Source organism: Lynx canadensis, chromosome B1 (assembly GCF_007474595.2).
Source record: "Lynx canadensis isolate LIC74 chromosome B1, mLynCan4.pri.v2, whole genome shotgun sequence".
Classification (NCBI taxonomy): Eukaryota; Metazoa; Chordata; class Mammalia; order Carnivora; family Felidae; genus Lynx; species Lynx canadensis.
Window position 1 is genome coordinate 35,884,002 of NC_044306.2, and position 21,197 is coordinate 35,905,198.

Here is a 21,197-nt window from a genome sequence, read left to right on the forward strand (position 1 = left end):
GCTTCTCTCTGCGGGTTAGCTGCATGTTTATTCTTCTTGTGACCGTGAGGCTAGAGTATGGCCCTGATTCATCTGGGCTCATGTCTGTGGTGTCTCATAACCAGAGAGAAAAGAATAGTCTTCCTTGCTTGCTCCATTAGGAAAACCCCAGGGAAACACCCTGTTTAGCCTAGCTTGTGTTACTTCCTTATCCCTAAACTAGTCTGTGTGGCTGGGGACAGAGTTGTATGGTTGGCCCAGCCTGGGTCATGTGTCCACCTTTGGCCCAGGTAGTAGAGTGCCATGGTTGACAGCCTTTATCAGAACTACCTGGCTGGAGGTGGGAGTCCCTCCCCTCAGCCCACTCCCAGGGGAGCTGCTATTCTGAGCAGGTAGAATAAATGTTTACTGCACACCTGAAGAATAAACAGAAAGGAAAGAAGCCGGGTTGGTACTTGATTTCATGAAACAAGTGGTGGCAGTCTCCTGGAGGAGCAGGAAAGGACGGAGGACCAGGCTGTCCACAGTGAGCCCTGGAGGTGTCAGAAAGCAGCCACATGGGTGAAATCCATTTTCCCCTTTCTCAGTGTCACATAACATTGAACGCACTTAACCAAGCCCTGCACTGCTGGAGAGAACCTCAGAAAGCCATTCCAGAGGCACTTGGGTCTATTAAAGCCATTTTCTCTGCATTCCCATAAGTTGTCTATGAGGCCTATCATGAGTAATTTGCACTTCTTGGGAAACCCTTTTCCCTTCCATGAAATATTCAAGTACCCTGTTCATTTGCATGAGGACAGTGCTGGTGGCTGCCTTTGGAATCACCATTAGCAGTGGAGGATCGTGACAGCACAGCCAGAGAAAAGACCCTACCCTTGTTAGCAGGTGCCTGGTCGTGGTATTGTGGCTGTAGGGTACGTGTGGCCTACCTCTCAGAGCTGCTGTGTTCTTGCTGTGGAATATGTCTACTTTGTGGAATTGTTCAGAAAATTCAATGAGGTAACTGCATCTGGTACGTAATAGGACCTCAATAAATATTAGCTCCCTTTTCTCCTTCTTCACTTTAAAAAAAAATTTTTTTTTAACGTTTATTTATTTTTGAGACAGAGAGAGACAGAGCATGAGTGGGGATGGGGCAGAGAGAGAGGGAGACACGGAATCTGAAACAGGCTCCAGGCTCTGAGCGGTCAGCACAGAGCCCGACGCGGGGCTCAAACTCACGGGCCGTGAGATCATGACCTGAGCCGAAGTCGGACGCCCAACCGACCAAGCCACCCAGGCTCCCCTCCTTCTTCACTTTTAAGACTATCAATAGTGGGGCGCCTGGGTGGCTCGGTCGGTTAAGCGTCCGACTTCAGCTCAGGTCACAATCTTGCGGTCCATGAGTTTGAGCCCCGCGTTGGGCTCTGGGCTGATGGCTCAGAGCCTGGAACCTGCTTCCGATTCTGTGTCTCCCTCTCTCTCTGCCCCTCCCCCGTTCATGCTCTGTCTCTCTCTGTTCCAAAAATAAATAAACGTTAAAAAAGAAAAATTTAAGACTATCAATAGAAAACCATTGGTTTCCATGGCAACAGTGTAAAAGGTATAATCTGATAAATGGGAACTTTGGGAAGCTGACAAGAACACACCAAAAAGCCATGTACTGTTTGGCATTGGAATGCTTTGGGGTTCTGTGGAGTAATTCACCTTGTATTATATTTTAGTATTCCCAAACTATATGTGTTTGGGAAGGTATTTAGAATTTGGATCAAGGATGGTCTCATTGATTACAGGTGCCTGTACTTTCTCTTGGCTAAGACCAAAGCATAGAACTGAGAAGTGTGTATCCAAGTGTAAGTGTATGTCTGTGTAGGGATTGTTGTGTGTGTGTGTGTGTGTGTGTGTGTGTGTGTGTGTGTATGTACACAAATATGAGCATTCTTTGCCATGTAACCAGGAGTCTTCTCAGGCTCTGGGATGAAGCATTATTTTCTTCCATGGCTAGGTCATAAAGTGGGGATGTTTAAAGCTAAGACCAGGGGGTGGGGTCTGAAGGCCCCCCGAAGCCCAGCTCTGCAGTCTGTGTAGATTGCCATATTCCCAAACTTTAGCCTGCCTCAGAATCACCTGGAGGGCTTGTTAAAGCACAGATTGTTGGACCCTGCCCTTAGAATTTCAGATCTTGTATGTCTGGGGTGGGCCTGGAGAATTTGCTTTTCTAACAAGTTCCCAGTTGATGCCAGTGCTGTTGCTCTGTGGACCACACTTAGAGAACCACTAACCTATAGGGAGTCTGCTTGTATGGCTGATCTTTGCACATTGAGCCTTGCCTCTTTTTCCCTCTGTAGAAGCACATCTGCCCAATCAAATAGGATTGCCAGATCCAACAAATGAAAATTCAGGATACCCAGTTAAATTTGAATTCCAGATGAATGATGAAAAACTGCTTAGTATTAGTATTAGTTATGTTTAGTTTAATATTAGTATGTCCCAGATACTGCATGGGATATACTTACACTAAAAAATTCATTGTTTATCTGATATTCAAGTTAAATGGACATCCTATATTTAATCTGGCAACCGTTTAATCAAATTGGGGGTCAAGTGTCTCTCTGTGCCTCTCCTGCTGCTTCTGTGTGATTGAATAGGCTACAGCTGCTAATGAAACCAGCCCAGAGAGGGTTTGTGTTTTTCGGACAGAGCCACCTGCCGCCCTGAGCTCATTTGGCAGTCTTCACTTGATCTCACTGGGATGGACTTGGCTTTGTTTATATTTGCTCTTTTGCTGGCTCTCTGTGCCTTTCTTTGTCTGTCTCTCTTTTTCTCATGCTTTCTTTTATGCCCTCTTTCCTATGGGGGTTCTTAAAGGTGGAAATTTGCAAAGTGATGGGGATGGGCCAAGGAGAAGTCTTCTTAGCAGTGTGAGAATGGAGTCCAGAGGCGACCTCACGGGGTCTGCAGGGAGGAGCAGCATCAGGCCTGGAGAGGGCACAGAGAGCCCCAGCTGGCTGGCCACCGTGCACTATGAAAAGGATAACATTTGCCTTGGAGAATGCGCCTTCCAGGGCTGGGTAGGGAGCGCTTATGTGGCTGTTTCACATAGTGGCTGGAGTCTAGCGTGTCGCCAGCTTGAAGGAAATTGATGTCACTTGGTCTTTGATGCTGACAGAGGGAGCTGGCTGCTGTGGACATCAGCCTGTCTTGAGGGGCAGAGAGAATCTGAGCAATCAAAGGCCTTCTGGAGACTTGGACACAGCATCCCCCTAACTGGCCCCATTTGGCCTTCTCTCTTGCCAAGATCACTTTGACGCTAAGAATGGAGAGATGAAGGAACAGAAGGCTGAGCTGTGGCCCTTCCCTTCACCTGCCCCTCTGATGGCTGCTGCGCCCGGGCCTACCTCCTCTCCTCCCTGTGCTCTGAATGGAGCTGGAGGGCCTGCTTAAAGGAAGTAGGCCATGGCATTAGATGGGTCTGGCAAAGGAGACTTGTGTATGCTTTGGGGGCTGGTGTTCCTCTTCCTGTGTCCTCAGAGTGGCATGGAGAGTGATGGTGGGGTAGGGAAGCCATCGTTTACCTGGGACCAGCCGGGTGACCCTGGAGCCTTGTGGTAAGGGAGAGGGCATGGGGGTCTTTTCTTCCTGATATGCCCGCATTGCCTTGTGTGGGAACCAGACCTACCTTGGCAGGTTGAACAGGTAGTTTTCCTTCTATCCCAGACCCAGGAAAACCTGTTCCCTGTTTGCACTTGCCAGTGTTTGGCAGGCACAGTACTGGGGACAAGATGTCTGGATAGAGAAGAAAGATAAGGTGATGCCTCCTCTGAGTTCCCCAGCTGTCTTACATAGCCCCGTGGGGGGGGGGGGGGAGATTGGCAGGCATGACTCACCCTATTTGATAACTGGGAACACTGAGCTCAGAGACATGACAGACCTGCCCAAAGTCACAGCCAGTGAGTGATAGAGCCTGGCTGTGAGACAGAACCTCCCAGTTCCCAGCTTCCTTTTCTCTCATCTCTTCTCCAGTGGCCTATCTTTGTGGACAGTCACATTCTCCTTGCTCATGCTTTGCACCTTCTCCAGCCTGTGGGGCCCAGTGACATTTTGACGGGCTTTGTGGATGGTGGGGCCAGGCAAGATCCTCAAGGTTCCCAGTGTCAATGAGTGGAGAACTAACCTTGCAGAAGGGAAGTGGGCAGCATGCTCCCACCGGAGGGCGAGCCGACCGTGACCTTTCATCAAGCTCTGGGCCATGGCTGGTGGGTACTCTGCCCTGACCCCATTAGCTGGGATTTCCTTTCTGACATTGCCCTTCCCAGCCTTGTCTGTCAGTCACGTAACAGGGGCTCAATACATGTTTGGAGGAAGAATGAAGAAATCAGTGAAGTCTGACACTCTAGGAAAATAGGTACCAGTTGGAGAGACCAAATAGGACAGTATCGGTGTCTTTATACAATTGAGTATGAAATTGCCTGGTCCAGACCATGTGTGTAGATAGAATACAGAGGTGGGAGAAATCCACACAGCTGGGGTGGTCAGCAAGGGCTTTGTGGGGGAGGACTGCAGGTGGGCCTTGCGGGGGTACTAGGAGAGAGTCAGGCCCTAGTGGGATCACATAGCTTTGAAACGTACTCATGTACTTTGGTTAAGAGATGATTTCAATGCCTTTTGGTGGGGAGGAGATGACAATTGGTGGCTTTGCTTGTTGTCTAGCACCTTCCTTGCCCCACACCCTGCAGGAGCTTGGTTCTGGCTTCATGCTGCCCACCTGCAGCCCAGCCCTCCTTAGTGTTGGGGCCTGACCACATCCCCTTGGCTCCTTTTGGAGGGAGGCATCTGGCCAAAGCAGACAGTGAAGTCCCTGAAGGGCTGTACGAGTCTCCTGTGGCTGCCATAACAAAGTCCCACAAGCTGGGAGCTTAAAAGGGAAATGTATTCTCTCACAGTTCTGGAGGCCAGAAGTCCCATATCAAGGTGTCAGCTGGGTTGTGTTCCCCAAAGGCTTGAAGGAGGAATTTGCTCAGTGCCTTTCTCTCAGCTGCTGGTATTGCCTGCAGACCTTGCCCTTCCTGGCCTTGTAGGGGCATCGCTCAGTCTCTGCCTCCATCTTCACATGTATTCTTACTGTGTCTGTGTCTCTTCTCCCTTCTTAAGGACACTAGTCATTGGCTGGAGGGCTCACCCTAATCCACTGTGACCTCATCTTGGTCACGTCTGCAAAAAGCTCATTCCGACATAAGGTCCCATTACGGTACTGGGAGTCAGGATGCGATTCAGCCCACAGCAGGTGCCTAGAGCTTTTGTTTTGCTTGCCTCCAGGTCTCCTCTACCTATTAAAGTCTGTGTCTCTGGAGGCTAGGAGGTAGGCAGAGGCCACCACACTCACACTGTCAGAATGTCTTCACGCACACGTGGGGTGCGCGGTGGGACAGACGCTGCTCTTACCATTTAAGACTGAGTCTTACTCTGCAGGGACTGAAGTCTTGGTTAGAAATGCTGTTTCTCCCTGTTTCGGTGTTGGGTGGTGAGGAGATAGAGGGTAGGAAGGAGGGGGAAGACACCTGCAGGCTTTCTGTTTTCAGGGACGCAGAATGTTGGCTCTGGAAAGACCTTCAGGGGCTTTTGCCCCAGAAAGGGCATCCACCCTGTTGTTCATTCTGGGGTGGGGCCCTGGCTCCACTGCTCAGGAACTCTGTGATCTTGGGCAATTTATTTAGCTCCTCTGAGTCTCAGCGTCCTCCTCTGTAAAGTGGGATAGTAACAACAATCCTGGTCAGATCTCACAGAGTTCAGGTCTCAGTGTTTGTGAGGATTTAATGATAAATGGATGGATGTGTAAGTTTCTTTTCTTAAATCATTTTTATTGTGATAAGTTATACATTACACAAAATTTACCATTTTAACCATTTTTGACTGTATGGTTTTCAGTGACATTAAATACATCCACAATGTTGTGCAGCCATCACCACCTCCATCTCCGGAACTTTTTCATCTTCCCAGACTGTGAAAATATATTTTACTGAGAGCACTTTGTATTTCATTTGGTAAACCAGGAAACCGAGTCCCTGAGAAGGAAGGACTTGCCTGAGTCATCCAGTGAATTAGGGGCACAGCTGAAGTGTGAACCCCAGTCCCCTGTCAGTTCGGTGCTCATCACCTTCTGTCTCCCACACTTCTGTGGGCTTCAGGGTCTGGGACACATAAGGCATCGTTGGGGTTGAATTCCTCCACAGAGCTTCCTCTCTCTCCCCCAAACCCTGTCCCCAGGACAAACCAGAATGTGTACCATGGTGGGACACACACAACTGCCTGCTCTGAGAGTGTTCCTGTCAGGCTGTCCTGGTCTCTCTCAACCTCTGGTCTCTCTCTGCCTGCTTCTTTCTCCGATGGGACAGAGTTCTGGTGGAGGACCAGGGGAGCTGAACTTGGGGCAACCTTTGGGATGACTTTGTGAGGTGCCTTATGGCGTGGAGAGAGTGGGGGCAGGGAGTCAAGGGCTGCATTTTGGTCCTTCCTATAGCTACCACAGTCTCCTCACTGAGCACCTATTTGTTGAGGCCCTACTGTGTGCCCATCATTGGGAAAATACCAGTGAATGAGACCATATTCCTCTCTACTTGGGGCTTCTGTGAGACACAAATGGTATGATACACGAAGACCCCATGGCAAAGGGCACTCACCTGTAGGAAGTGATGGCAGGTGGGGAGGTGAGATGGCCAGGCTGATGGTAGCCAGGGTGCCAGGGTGGGTTAGATTTGGGTGTTCTGGGCTCCATGTGACCTTCCACATCAGGTGCTGGAGACAGACCCTGGCCAGAGAGCATTTGTTTGCCTTCAGGTGACTCACAGTCAAGGAGGGATGTGCCCACATAGTTATGAAGCAGTATTATGGGGGCCAACAGAGAGGAAGGGGTGACAGCAGGTTATATCACCAGAGGAAGAAAGGGCTGATTCTGCCCAAGGGGCAGTTGGAAGGACAGCAGGGGAAGCTTTGCTCTGACTTGGTTCAGAAGAGGACTGTCAGGAAAGCCTATGGGTGTCTCACCCTAGACGGACTCTTTTTTTACCTGTCTGGGGGCTGGCTCCTTTGACCCTCAACTGGATCCTGGGAGTAGCTGGAGCAGGGATTATTGTATGCATTTTTCAGGCAGGAAGAGTGATGTGTTGAAGACCTTGGGCAAGGTCACCCAGGACTGTGGTCAAGCAGAAAGCAGAGCCTAGCTTTCCTTCCTTGGTCCCAGGCATTCTTGGCAAACCCACCCCAGGTTCTTTCTGTCTGTGTTCCTCTGACTGGAAGATCCATTCAGAGCCCACCGTTCCTAAACTGTGTACCTGGCTCTCCAGGAAGTCCTGCCCTCAAGGAGCTCCCAGCCTGAAGTCCCTCAAGGCTTGGTTTCCCCCATGTTCCTCTCCATCTTCCTGGCTTCCTCCTGCCCTGGGAACCTGCAGGCAGGAGCCACTCTGCTGGAGAAAAGGCGGGAAGGCAGCCAGACTAAACCGTTCTCTCTGTTGGGTCTTCTCCTGACACCAGGTCCCGGCTGGCAGACTTCCACGCCAATTGTCGTGCCTCCTACCAGACGCTCACCAGCTGCCCTGCCGACAATTACCAGGCGTGTCTGGGCTCCTACGCTGGCATGATTGGTAAGCCGCCCCCGCGCACCTGGGCTCTTGGTGGCTCCTGGCTGCCCGATCCCCATGGGCAGGGGGCCTGGCTCAGGGCCAGAGAGTGGACAGCCTGAGCTTGCTTTTCTCTGTGGTGGGAAACCAGAGGAGAAGGCAACCTTTTATCATGGGGGGAGGAGGGCCCCAAGGGCCTTATAAGGCTTTTGAAATGAGAAAGCAACATTTATTACATGGTTTGGACTTTCCAGGTACCGCGCTGAGCAGTTTACACCAACTGTTTTATTTTAATTCTCATAGCAGTACTTACTAGGGGGGAGTTGCTATCTCCATTCTACAAATGGTAAAACTGAGGCTTAGAGAGGTCAAGTCACTTGCACAAGTTCCCCTAGCTAGTAAATGTTGGCACTGGGATCCAAACCCAGGATGTGAACCTTAGTCTCCCTGGCTCTCGAACACAGGTTCTGCTTGCTGGTGAAGAAGGCAAAGGCCCAGGGAAGCAGGGGGCAGGGTGGTGACTCCGGGATAGCTCCTCTGCTGTCTTGCTCTGTCCTCAGTGTCCATACCCCTCTGCTCCCTGTGGCCATGACTGCATGGTCGCTGGGATAGTAACGGTCTGTTTGTTTGAGTTGGGATGTATGTGTGTTTGAGGGGGCAGGTGGGAGGAAAGGAGAGTTCCCCAGCCTCTTCTCTGTTGTGTCTGGGGCCTGGGGCCCAAAGAGAAGGCCTCACTATTCCTCTTTCCTTTGCCTTCCCTTTCTCCCTGCCCAGGGTTTGATATGACACCCAACTACGTGGACTCCAACCCCACTGGCATCGTGGTGTCCCCCTGGTGCAGTTGTCGTGGGAGTGGGAACATGGAGGAGGAGTGTGAGAAGTTCCTGAGGGACTTCACCGAGAACCCGTGCCTCCGTAAGTCCGAGCAGGCCCTCCCCATGCCTCTCAGTCCCAGAGGGGCCCTGGAGGCCTGCCTTTGCCATGCCCTTCTCTCTCCATTGGGATGGCCAGTGATAATCTACAGGGCTTCCCCAGTGACCCACGGAGAACTTGGGTTTTGTGCTCTTGGGGACTCATCCTACTGAATAGTCAGTAGGCCAGCCTGAGTTTACCACCGGAGGATTTGAGCCTATGTCAGGCCAAGGTCGAAGATTTCTGGTCTGTTATCCTGAGAGCTTTAGCCAGGTTCCTTCAGGGACAGCCGTATGATGAGGATCTCAGCATCTGTCACTTGTCCCCTTAAGGATTTGTTTCCTGTTAGAATTGGTGACTTGCAAGTCCCAAACTGCTAATTAAAGGCTAGAGAGAGAGGTTAGCCACAGTCTGCCTGCCTCGCTCTTTTCAGTCTGACACTCTTGCCACCCACCCACTTGAAAATCTCCCGCCTTCCTTCTGTCCTTTCTTCCTTCCATCCATCAGTCCATCCTCCCTTTTTGTATGGCACTGAGGATTCAGAGAGATGAGCCATGGTGCCTGCCATTGAGCAGTGTGGAGTCTGATGGAGGCACACTGTCAGGGGGGTCACTGTGACCACAGTATGGAGTGAGCGATACTAGGGTGGAGGTCAGTACAGGGCACTTTAGGAGCCCAGACTAGTGATACCAGTCAGCCTGGAGGAGGAGGCCCTGAAAGCTCCTCAGAGGCTGGCCCCTTGAGGGAGAGTGGGCATTTGTCAGCTGAGGAGGCAGAGAGGGCACACCGGTCCACCCTTGGCAGGGCGGCTTGCAGGAACTGTGGACTATGGAGTCTTGCTGTAGAGCATGAGGACACTGAGGGTTATCTGGACAGGGAGAGGGAATCCTCCTCATGAAGGGCCTTGCAGTCCTAAAAGTGTTAGGATCTTATGGTCCTACAGGTGGTGGAGGTGGGGGTGCAGGTCACTGAAGGGGAGTCAGCAGGTGGCATTGTGGGCAGACCAGCATGCAGATGGCCTGTTCTCTGGTTCTGGTGTGGAGGGTTGGGGCTGTGGTTCTGACAGGTGGTCCAACACAAGTGTACTCAGAAGTGGGGGAGCAGCTATTCCCAAAGAGGCCGGTGTGACTGAGCTGGAGCAGTGGTGGGCAGGAGAGAGGAGAGATGGAGTGCACAGATCTTTAGGCGATGGGCTCAACTGCCAGCAAGTGGGTGGTCATGGAAGCATGGTGGGGGGCTTGGGTGGGGAGAGATGACCTCTGCAAGACTGTAAACGTGGGCAGAAAGCAGTGATGCAACAGGAGAGAGCGATGCCTTGTTGGGGCGTAGACGTGATGAACTTGAGGTGCATCTGGGACTTGGAGGTGGAGATTTCTGGAGGCACTTGGTTCCAGGGTCATGTCTTGGGAACAGTTTGGTCCAAGAAGTCCCATTGTTTAGTCTTCAGTGCACTGGTGTTGATGGTGTGGGAGTAGGTGAGGCCACCGTGGAGGATGGCTGAGTCTGGGGCTCTTGGAATGCCATTGGCAGGACCTGGAAGCATCTGAGGTGGCAGAGGAGCCAGGAGAACCTGTGTGGGGGTTGGAGGGTGGGGCAGGGGCGGGGCAGGGGTGGGGATGGGGGATTGGTGTGGGGGATGCTTTGAAGTGGAGGGTGGTCTGCAGCATAGGATGCTACAGAGAAGCCAGTGATCACCGCCCTGGGCCTGGCCTGCTGCCTCCTTCCGGGCTCCCCACCCCACTTCTCCTCTTCCCTTCCTCTTCTGCATTTCTTTTTCTTTTTCTTTTTTTTTTTATGTTTCAAGTTTTTATTTAAATTCCAGTTAGTTAACATATAATGTAATTAATGTTGGTTTCAGGAGTAGAATTCAGTGAATCATCACTTACATACAACACCCAGTGGTCATCCCAACAAGTGCCCTCCTTAGTACTCATCACCCATTTCCCATACACTTCCCTCCATCAACCCATAGTTTGTTCTGTATCGTTAAGAGTCTCTTTTATGGTTTGCCTGTCTCTTTTTTTTCTTCTGTGTTCATCTGTTTTGTTTCTTAAATTTCACATGAGTGAAATCATATGGTATTTGTCTTTCTCTGACCAACTTAAGTCACTTAGCTTTCGATGGACATTTGGGCTCCACATTTCTTTCTTTTGTTTGTCTTTTGCAACCTCCCTCTTGCTATTTTCTTCTCTCCATGTGAGATGTCAGTAGTGTCTGAAAGGGGACTCCAGAGAAATTAAGTTTGGACAAGCCACACCCTGTCCCTGGCTCTGGGCTGTTACAGGGAAGGCAGCATTAGGATGTGAGGGGAAGAAATTATGGAGGCAGCCCCTGATTTCTCTGTGCCTACCTGCTCTCACCCCCCACAGGGAATGCCATCCAGGCCTTTGGCAACGGCACGGATGTGAACCTCTCCCCTAAAAGCCCCTCATTCCAGGCCACGCAGGCCCCTCGGGTGGAGAAAACACCTTCTTTGCCAGATGACCTCAGTGATAGCACCAGCCTGGGGACCAGCGTCATCACCACCTGCACATCTGTCCAGGTGAGGGGACACGGCTCTGCAACTGGGGAGGGCAGGCTGAAGGCATAGAGAAACACCAGGACATGAGAGGCGGGTGTGGGAAATTAGCTCACTGGGGATCAGGGATGGGACTGGCAAGTTCTTGCCCTTGGGTCAGGACCCAAGAGGCAGGGAACAGTTGTTGGGGGCTAGTTTTTTTGTGCCTACATTCCCTAGGCATTCACCTGACAAGTAGGAAGCACTGGATTGTGCTACAGAACACGGGGTGCCAGGGAAATGGAATGGTTAACACATACTAACCATCTGCTAATTACCAGGTGTTATGCTAGCAGATTCTCTGCCTACTTCACTGAATTTTCACAAAGTGAGGTATTGGTCTTCATGTATTATACACAGGAAACTGACCCAAGAAGAAGTTTAGGTAACATACCCAAGGTCATACAGCCGGTTAGTGGTAGGATAAGATTTCAAACCTACGTCAGACCCCAAAATCCATGATGTTCATTTGTTTGTCCGTCTGTCCATCCACCTAGTCATTGAACATGTATTATGTATGCGTTATGTGCCAGGACTTATGTGAGATGTGAGGGAGACTTTGGTGAATAAAACTGACAGTGTCCTGGGTTTTGTGGTCCTTACGGTCTTGTTCAGGGTCAAACAATTCAACAAGCATCAGGCATGGACTGGGTTCAGTGCCACAATAGGGGACACATGTGGCACTATGGGGGCACGTCCTAGGGCTCCCCACTCAGCTTTTCTCTCTCTGTTTCCCTCCTGCCATCATGCCATTTGCTACAGTAGATTCTTTGCTTAGGCAGTTGGATCTAGTCAGAACACACACACACACACACACACACATACATACACTCACACACATACACCCACTCACCCACAAACACCCACTCACCCACATACATACACCCACACACACCACACCCCCCCCACACCTATACACTCTTACACTGACATACATACATACACTGATACATATACACACACAGTACAGCCACTCACACACACACGTACATACATATATACACACACCCACACTCACTCACAACACACCCACAACTCTCACATTCACATACTCTCACATAATACACTCACTCGTACACTCACACCCACATGCATACTCACATACACACTTTCTCACACTCATACACACACACCCCTAGAACAAAGACTGTAAAAGAGGACTGACCCCATGCAGAGTATCGGAGCAGAGGAAGGAGGGAACAGCAAGGTTGAGGGTGTTGGGGTACAGTGAGGGAGTTGGGCCTAGAATTGCCAAGAAGGTTGGGGGCAGCAGGGGGCACAGCCTGAGTGGGTGAGGGGGCAGGGTTATCAAGGTCTGGCTATGTGCGAGGCAGTGAAGACGCCAGGCTAAGTTGGGTGTCATGCTCGAGGGATCAACAGTGCACATCTGCTACAAAGTTTTACTTGTGTACAACAAGGCAGTTCTGAGACCTGGCATACAGCGATGTGACTGTAGCTGACAGTATCGTATTATGAAATATGTTGATTGGCATGTGGTAAATATTTCACAGTGTGTGTGCCCATATATTGGGTCATCAGGTTGTACACTGTGAATACATGCAATGTTTGATGGTCAATTACAACCTCAGTAAAGCTGGAAAAAACCCCAGTGGGCATTCCTGGTGCCAGGATGAGGACTTGAGCAGGGACCCATTGTACACAGGAGCTGGGGTGGGTGCCTGTCCTGGTTGGGAAGCCTACCCCCCCTGCCCTCCCTGGTGGGCTTCTCTGTGCTGAACAGCTGACCTCCAGGTATCCTCCTGTTAGGCTCAGCATGAGCCCTTCCATGCCCTGCGCCCCTCCATCAGGCTGCTCCTCCAGATCCCAGCCGAGGAGTCCGTGTCACCCTCGGGCAGCTCCTAATTACACTAGCCACGCTTGAGTGGCTGCGGGCAGGGGCTTGGGGGCCCGCTGCACAGACAGTTGCCAGCTCAATTTCATGCTAGAGTGGCAGGCAGCTCGGCGGTCAGGGCTGGGCCACCTGTCAGGTGACCATGCTCTGGCATGGTCCACATGTCCCTTGGGGCACCACCAGCCTCCCTGAGCTCCTTGGGGCAGGCTTACAAAGGGAAGTGCTGATTCAGCAGGTGGCTGTGGATCTTTCCTGAGGCTCTTACTGTAGCTTGACTCACCGTGGGTGTGGAAGAGTTCAAGGGTGTGGTCTCTTGCCCTCACTGCAGCCCACTCAGCCACTCAGTGCCTGGTGGCTCGGACTCCTTTTTAAAAATTTTCCCTCTATTCCCTCGGCATTTTGCTAAAACTGTTGCCTGGTTTCTTTTAGCCCCAGCCTGGTTTTCTTCAGATTCACCACGTGAAAGTGCTTGCAGACAGAGGAGCACTCTGAATGCAGGGGCCCGAGCTGGGGAGGCTGACTAGCAGGGGGCTCCCCAGGCCTGGCCTCAGGGACTGCCCACTCACAGTGTACTGACTGTGTCACTCTGGGCGGGACAGCTGAGATTGGCCATTCCAGGAGAAAAAGAAGAGATGTAGACCCTCCGAGGGGGCCTGCCAACCATCTTCCTGGTTCCTTCTCACTGAAACTGAAGGGGAATGGCCTGATTCTGTTTTAATCACAACCTGTTTGGTGAGAACCTACTACTCTATGCCTGATGCTGGGAGTGCAAGGGAAATAAATCCTCATCCCTGCCCTCAGCCTGGCTAAAGGCTGGCATGGGTGGTTTGTCCCCACACCCTCTCCCTCAGCTCTGCTGGGCTGGAAGGGGCTCCATGGTGGCCTTTGTGGGGCCTTGGGAGTGACAGCAACCTACAACTACAGAAGGGAGTCTTTACTCCACTCAGGGGAGTGAGGGCAGAGACAGGAAGCTGAGGCCAGGGTGGGAGGGAGGGTAGAGGAGGCTGTGAACCCTACACACCCTCTGGAGAGAAAAGCAAGGTCTTTACTTATTACCTCTGTCCTCCTCCCCATTCATAGGCCCAAGCCCTTGGGAAAGCCTTAGAGACCCCCTTCACTGACCCAGAGATGGCAGCGAGTTGGGGATCCCACATAAGTGATTGGACATTAGGACAAGAGGGCCTTTTGACATCTCCTTCTCAAGCCCCAAAGTATGGAAGCTTGGTAAGGGTACTAATTTGTTCAGAGCCCCCAGCCCCCAGCTCCTGAACAGTTTCCTCTGGCTGTACTGCACTGGGTCCTCCCCTAGATCTGCTACCCCAGAGGGCTTTCCCATGGTGGGGTTTGGGGTCTTCAACCGGAACCCTTTTCCTCATCATAGAGCTGCTACACAAAAACCTGGGTGTCTCAGCCACCCAGGAGCCAGGAGCCAGCAGGCCCCTAAGTTGGCCTGTGTCTGGGCATCTTTGATGCTGTTTTGAGTCCTGCTCTCATGTTTCCATTTCTGACTGTGGTCACCACTTCAGGCAGCCTTACCTTCCTGGAACTGTTTGAAACTTGGAGAAAGCATGGCAATATCTGCAAAATCGTCTCTCCCCCTCCCTTCTGGCCTTGCCTGTATCTGTAGGTAAACACACCCCTGTGTGAATTCCCTCCCTGATCTGTAGGCGGCAGGTCAGGCTTGAACTCCCATCGCACGGCCAGGCTGTCCCATGGCGTAGGCTGCAGTGAGCAGGTTGCTGGCCTGTGCACTGGTCAGTCCTCGGAGTGAAGAGCCTGTCCCTCTCTCTGCTTGGCGAATCCTGTTTGGCTTCCCCTTTTGGCGTGTTCCCCTGACTCTGCTCCTGCTTTACCTCACTTGAGCCCCCATCACGATGTGCCCTGCTCCATCCCTGACGGACAGAGGCTGCCTCTCACCCTCCTTGTTGCCCTGTGGTCCCCAGTGCTCAGTGCATGGCATTGAGTAGGTGTTCTAGACAGGTTGAGGGAAGAACCCAGAGTTCCTGGTTCATCGGGTCTGTTGGAACTTCCTGCTCTGGGTTCTGAGCAGGAACCCAGAATGGGTTCTGAGTGCCTTATTGCTTGCAGCCAGCTTTGTGCAGCTTACCTCCTTCTCACAGATGCTGTCTGCATGCCATGAGGGTAGGCAGGTGGAGAGATCTTTCTATGGAGGATGCAGGAAGATTGGTTAGAAGGTTCTTTTGTCACATGACCAGCGGTGCAGTGAGGGGAGTGGTGGGGAGACTGGCAGTGGGCTCTTGCTTTCTCTGGTCATGGTTTGTTTCAGTGTCCTTGGCATTTCCTGTGGTTTGCTCTGAGCCACTTTGCAGGGACCCATCAGATCAACTGGGGTTTCACCTTTCCCAGGGCTGCAGAGCCCTGGCAACACAGCCTCCTTTGCTCTTTTGGTCTCTACCAGCCAGTTTTTGCTTCCCCCCTTCATCCTACCTATCACACCTGGTGGAATTAGAAATGAATTTGGAGGGGTTGATGCAGCCCCCCCCCTCAACACACCTGCGGTAGGCTCAGCAGCCTGTAGACACTTTCATCTCTTCCTCATCCCAGTGCGCAGGCCTGTGGGCATCAGAGTGGGGGACTGAGAGGCCTGTCAGTGTGTTGTAGGTCTATCAGGCATATAGTTCTGATATACAAATATGGCAGGTTTCAAAGCTTTGAATGACTTGAATGCATTCCTTCTTTTCTTCCCTTCTTCTGGCTTCCCTTATAGTCATTCATTTATTTGCCCATCAGTGCATTCATTCATTACTCAGTGTAGATTCTTCCTGCATGTTCTCTGTTCCAGGTTCTGAGGCTGACAGCTCACCAGGGCCAGTACCTTGGTCCCATACTGGTAGGATGGACAGGATGCACACTCAGATAATTGGTGGGGAGAAAGCGATTGGCACCCTAGGAAGGTGGATAAAGTGACACGGGGCCCAGAGGACGGAGGGCTGCTCTGGACTGGGAGTGGGGACAGAGGACTCATGGGCAGAGTAAACCCTGCTGCTGGGCCTGGAAGAACAGGGATTGCTGAGTATGTGGAGACATGGAATTGGAGCAGAGTGGGCAGAGGGGCTCGTGGGAGTGAGGACATGGAGTCAGCATAGCACAGAACAGGTCCAGTAGGGGAATCTGTTGGCCATATCTGGCCTGCTGCCTGTTTGGATAAATCAGGTTTTATTGGAATACAGCCACACCCCCTTGTTTACATATTTTCCATGTGCTACAGGCAGAGTTGCCTAAAATACTAACTTTCCTGGCCCTTTGCAGAAAATGTTTGCCTGCCCTGGTCTAGAGGAAGAGCAGGCCCTGGGTTGGGTGAGAACAGGGATGGGAATGCAGTCTGGTGAGCAGACTGAAACACGGGCTTTGGAGGGGCCACCAAAGGCTTTGGACTGGGGAACGTGCCGATGGGAAGATGAGCGCTGTGATCTGGGAAGATTGTGACAGCAGGTAGAGATTGATTGGCAAGGGAGACGTGCTTGCAGGTGTGTTTGATCTTTGCCATAATCGATAGTCATAGGAGGCAAGATGGAAGCGTTGGGCCAGGGGTGGCAGGTAGCGGAGGGGAAGAGGAATGAGTTACTGGGTGGGCCTGCCAGGAGGAAGGCTGCCGAGGACACTGAGATTTGGGGGTGGGGCCAGGACCAGAAGCAGGGGACACGGTTTTCCCATGGACGCAACACTGGGCTTCGTCCCTAGCAGCTGGGCTAAGTCAGCAAGGACCTGGGACTGCCAGACCTGGCTTAGGGAGTGGGAGACAGAGGTGGGCAAGGAAGAGAGGAAGACAATAATTCTTTCAACTTCCTTTTGCCAGAGGGCAAAAACCCCTCTGGGAGAAATTTCTAGAAGGATGAAGCTTACCTTTGCTGCCTTTCTTCCTCTGTGTCTGTGCCCCTTCCCTCATTCAAGTCCCCCAGTGCCGTCTGCTTCTTTCATACTTCTGGAGGCCCCCTGTAGTACAGCCAAGCACACAAAGCCCCTGTACCCACCTTTCTGTCACATGGATTTGCTGTTAAAAGCCCTGCCTCCTGCCATCCTTGCAGTCCAGACCTGTGCCCTTTGGGACACTGTAACCCAACAGTGCCTGGGCTTGCCTTGAAGGGAGGAGAGTCTCAGAGTAGTGATGGAAGCAGGACAGGGGTGAGCAACTCACCTCTATTCCCATAAACTTGTTCCATCGGAGTCCAAGAAAATTGGGTGAGATGGGCATTGTGGGTGGCCTTAGGGGGGCATGGCCTCAGAGGGCAGCCTGCAACCTGCGGGATTTGGGGAGGGAGCAGCCTCTTCTCCTGCTCCCATTTACTTAACCGGTGCTGAGATGACTGTGTGAATGTTTATTTGTCTCATTAGGGTGTGAGCAGAGCTGTGACTCATTCATCTTTAGAACCCCTTGTGGGAGCAGTGGGGGAAAGTTAATGGTGAGGGAGGGAGGCAGTGAATCTGAGCCACTGGTGGTTTTGCCATTAAGTAGTGCAACCTTCTCTCTGCACCTCGCCCATATGCTGCTTTCAGAAAAGGTCAGCCGATGGGCAAACCCCCGCACTGCTCTGTGTGGCCGGAGCTGTGTGGGGGTCTCAGGTTTACCACTGGGGAGATTACTGTAGCCTTCACTGTCTGCTCTGTGTCTGCTGGAAGTCAGGTGCTGGGGCAGAGACTGCTCCATGTGCCGTGGGGTAGGGCTGAGGTAGCCCCAGGCTAAGGCTGACCCTGGGTTTCACCTCACAGCCCCTTCCTGGGCCCTTCCTGCATTTCTCATAGGCTCTGCCTTTGAATGCAAAACTAAGCTTGGCTCAGCCTCATGCCTTGTGGAATTGAGGAGCCCTTACAGGTGTGTGGAGCTTTGCTGTGCCATGTGCACTGTCTCATGTAATCATCACAGTGGGTCAGTGATGTGCGTTTGTCTATTCCCTATTTTATAGATGAGAGAATGGATGTTCCAGTAGATGAAGTGACTTTCTCGGGTCACTGGATAAAGAAGGCTTGAGCCCGGGTCTCTGGTCTCTCAGGCTCTTCTTCCTTGGATCTAGGGAATTGTCCTGTGGGGATGGATGCCAAAAATTAAGACCCTTTGATCTAAAAGGGAAAGGCTGCATGGGTCTGTGAGGATAAAAATCTGTAAGCTAGATTTCACAGCACTTGAAGGAAGTACTTTTGGACAGCGAGAAGAAGCTCAGGATGTCACCTGGGCATTCAGCACACATTCAGTGTGTGGCTGGTGGCCCTGGAGCCTGCTGGACTGACATGTCATCAGTGCAGAGGGACATAGGTGAATGCTGTGGATGCTGGATATACAGTGGGTCACATGGGGTACAGGGAGAGGCCCTATCCCTGATCTTCATGGAGGCCAGTCCTTTTCTCCCACCACAGTCGCTGTGGCACCTGTCAGAGACCAGCAAGCAAGGATTGGATTGCCTTGGGGCTGGCCCAGGGGTGTGTGTCACTTTCTCTTGTTGATATGGGTCAGATGAGAGGATGAAGGCTCCTCTTCTGCTTCTTCCTCTCCTCCTGTTACCCTCCTTCTCCTGTGGCCCCTCCCTTCCTCTCTGTCCCCTGCCCCCTTCTCCCCTCTGTCCTCCCTGCTCCCCCCAAAACCCCCAAACTCTCTGCATGTGCTCTCCTAGGGTGCCGCCTCTCCTTTTTCTCTCTGTTCCCTTCCTCTCTTGATCCTTTCCTCTGCTCCTCCCCCTCTCTTTTTTCCTTGAATATTTGCCAACAGCCCCCTCTCCTCTCTTCTTCTAAGAGGAGCCTGTCAAGTCTGCTCACTCTGAGGAGCAAGCCAGCTGCTCCAGGTGAGATCTGTGTTCAGATCTCCCCTCCACCCCACTGCTTTAATTCTAAGTCCTGGTGCTCCTCTGCTTTGCTGACTTCTCTCTGTGTGACTTGGCCTGGGGCTCAGCCTTCCAGAGCCAGTGGTGGCCAGGCCCGTGTTGAGGACCCATCACAGAAGGTTGTACTGCAAGGCCCTAGAGGTCACTTAGTTTAGTTCTTTTCTGAAACCTGATTTATTTTTAAGTAGTAGGCTGTTTTTTAAAATACTTCTTGTGTATAGCTCCAACATATAGAACAAATAAAATCAGAGTTGCTTTAGTTGAAGTGGGGGTGAGAACACTCATCCTGGCTGTTTGATGCAACACAGACACGTTCCATATTTAGTGGCCCTGGGGGAGGGGAATACACAGGAAGAGGACATGGGCCTGGAGACAGAGACCTGCCACACCTGGAACCCATGATACCTGGAAAGAATGCCAGGAAAAGCGTGTGTTGGGTCTTGTGGCATAGGATATCAGAAGTGCTGTGAATTGCTCAGGGGGGTGACCGAGGGAGGATTGTGTAGATGAGGGCAGTTGAATGGAAGATAGTGGTGACAGTGCAGCCCCGGGATGGGGTGGGCAGGCTCTGTCCAGCAGTGACCTCCCACAGGTCTGGCTGGAGCTGCACTTCGTCTGTGGCAGTAGAATCCAGTCCTTGGGTTCCAAAGGGCCCTTCTTCAGGGACAAAGGTGGGTAGCATGGTAGGCTTGGATCTTGGCACCTGAAGTCATGGGCACTGTGGTCTTGAACAAGATCTTCCTGGGTCAGGTCCCTGGTTCCATTCCCGTTGTGCTCATCATCACCGTGGTCATATCTCCATGATTGGGAGTGACTTGGATTTTGGCTGGCCTCTGTGTGACAGCTGGGGCCTTGTTTTGCTGACCAGATGCCCAGGGTGGTAGATTGCCTATGATGTTTAAGGGATTATTGATACTTCTGGCCAAGAGCAGTGATTTAGGAATAATTTCTTGGGCTTTCTGGTGCTTATGGTGGCCAGAGCTTCCCCACATGTGCATTGGGAACCAAGCCATTTGAAGCCAGGGTAGAAACACCATGTCCCCCAGCTGGTTCCCATGGATCATTATTATGATGATAACAAAGGACACTTCCTCTTGCTCACCCTCTGGTCCTGCATCCAAGTGGTTATGCCAGGAGTAGAGAATCCTAGAATCATCAGTAGGCCAGCCTTCCTTTCTCATTCATCACCTCGGACCACCAAGCTCCCAGGTGCCCACATCTGTTTAGGGTGGAATGGCCAATGCCTGGCACTATTGCCATATGTCTTCCTACCATGCACCAGTGACAGACATCACTAATCAATTACAGTTCTCTTCCCCACAAGCCCAGATAAGGCTTATGAGCTTTTTGGAGCTGGCACTTGCATGCTGGTTCTGATATATGGCATTCATTCATTGAGTCATGGTTTCATGCATCTAGTAAAGCATTTACTGAGCTGGTGTTAATGAGCCAGACACTGCTTAGTGCAAGGAAAATGAGCCATGGTCCCTGCCCTGTCAAGAGGAGTTTTGAGTATAGTAGACAAACATGCAAATGTCTTGTAATTATTCCATCATGGTCTAAGTTGAAAGCAGAGTTAGGAATCCCTTCTCCAGGAGCCTAAGGGGGACAGGACCTAAGTGCTGATGGTGTGAGAAAGGGACCAGGTTTTTTTGCTACACGGGATTGAGCCAGCACTCTTCATGTGAATCTTGTGCTTAATGATGGCAACGGTGGATGGTGGGGCCATGGACTCTTTGGTCTTATTCAAGTCATGGGACAAAGCTTGGCCAGAGACCCAACTCTGGTAGCCCATCCTTACTAGCACCTTCTCTTCCACAGGAACAGGGGCTAAAACCCAATAACTCCAAAGAGTTAAGCATGTGCTTCACAGAGGTGAGTGAAGGGCAGAGTGGGAGATGGCTGCAGGGGACTGGGCTAGAAGGGGGTGTTTCCTAGGTGAGTCTCAGACTCTGAGCCCCCAGATCCCATCGCATGAGCTTCTGGCCCACTTAGACTTGGGTGGGTGCTCACTGCACTGGGGGTGCAGGTTCGGAGGCTGCAGCCAGGGGCCTTGGCTGTCTCCTTGGGTGAGACACAAACAGCTGCTCTGAGCAGAAGCCCTCTTAAGCCCTCCTGACTCTTTATGACAAGTGTCTTGAGTACCTACTCTGTGCTGGTTCTGTGATATTGAGGAGATTGGGAGATGGGAAAAGACATAGTCCCTTCCTAAAAGGAGCCCCAAAACAGGAGTGTATCTATGACTCCATATATAGTGTGTGTAGGTATTTATATGTATGTATGTGCGTGTGTGTGTGTGTGTGTGTGTGCATACACACACACTCTCACATATATATATATATATATAGAGAGAGAGAGAGAGAGAAAGAGTGTGTCTATATGTATATATATATATATATATATAGAGAGAGAGAGAGAGAGAGAGAGAGAGAGAGAGAGGAAAAGAAGTATAAGCTCCTAGAGGAGAGTGCTCA

General features: G+C 51.5%; 1 protein-coding gene across 6 annotated transcripts in view; it reads left to right on the top strand.

The window, feature by feature from the left end:
* GFRA2 (GDNF family receptor alpha 2) overlaps positions 1–21,197 on the top strand; it is a 97,486-nt gene that overhangs the window by 62,517 nt on the left and 13,772 nt on the right. For 2 of the 6 annotated variants that reach the window (XM_030312470.1, XM_030312476.1), the window contains exons 5-9: positions 7,486–7,595; positions 8,346–8,486; positions 10,853–11,025; positions 13,973–14,116; positions 20,545–20,598. In XM_030312470.1, coding sequence (XP_030168330.1) covers positions 7,486–7,595; positions 8,346–8,486; positions 10,853–11,025; positions 13,973–14,116; positions 20,545–20,598 — 622 coding nt within the window. The remainder of the gene's footprint in view (positions 1–7,485; positions 7,596–8,345; positions 8,487–10,852; positions 11,026–13,972; positions 14,117–20,544; positions 20,599–21,197) is intronic. The other 4 variants (XM_032592850.1, XM_032592849.1, XM_030312475.1 and 1 more) reach the window with 3 other exon arrangements.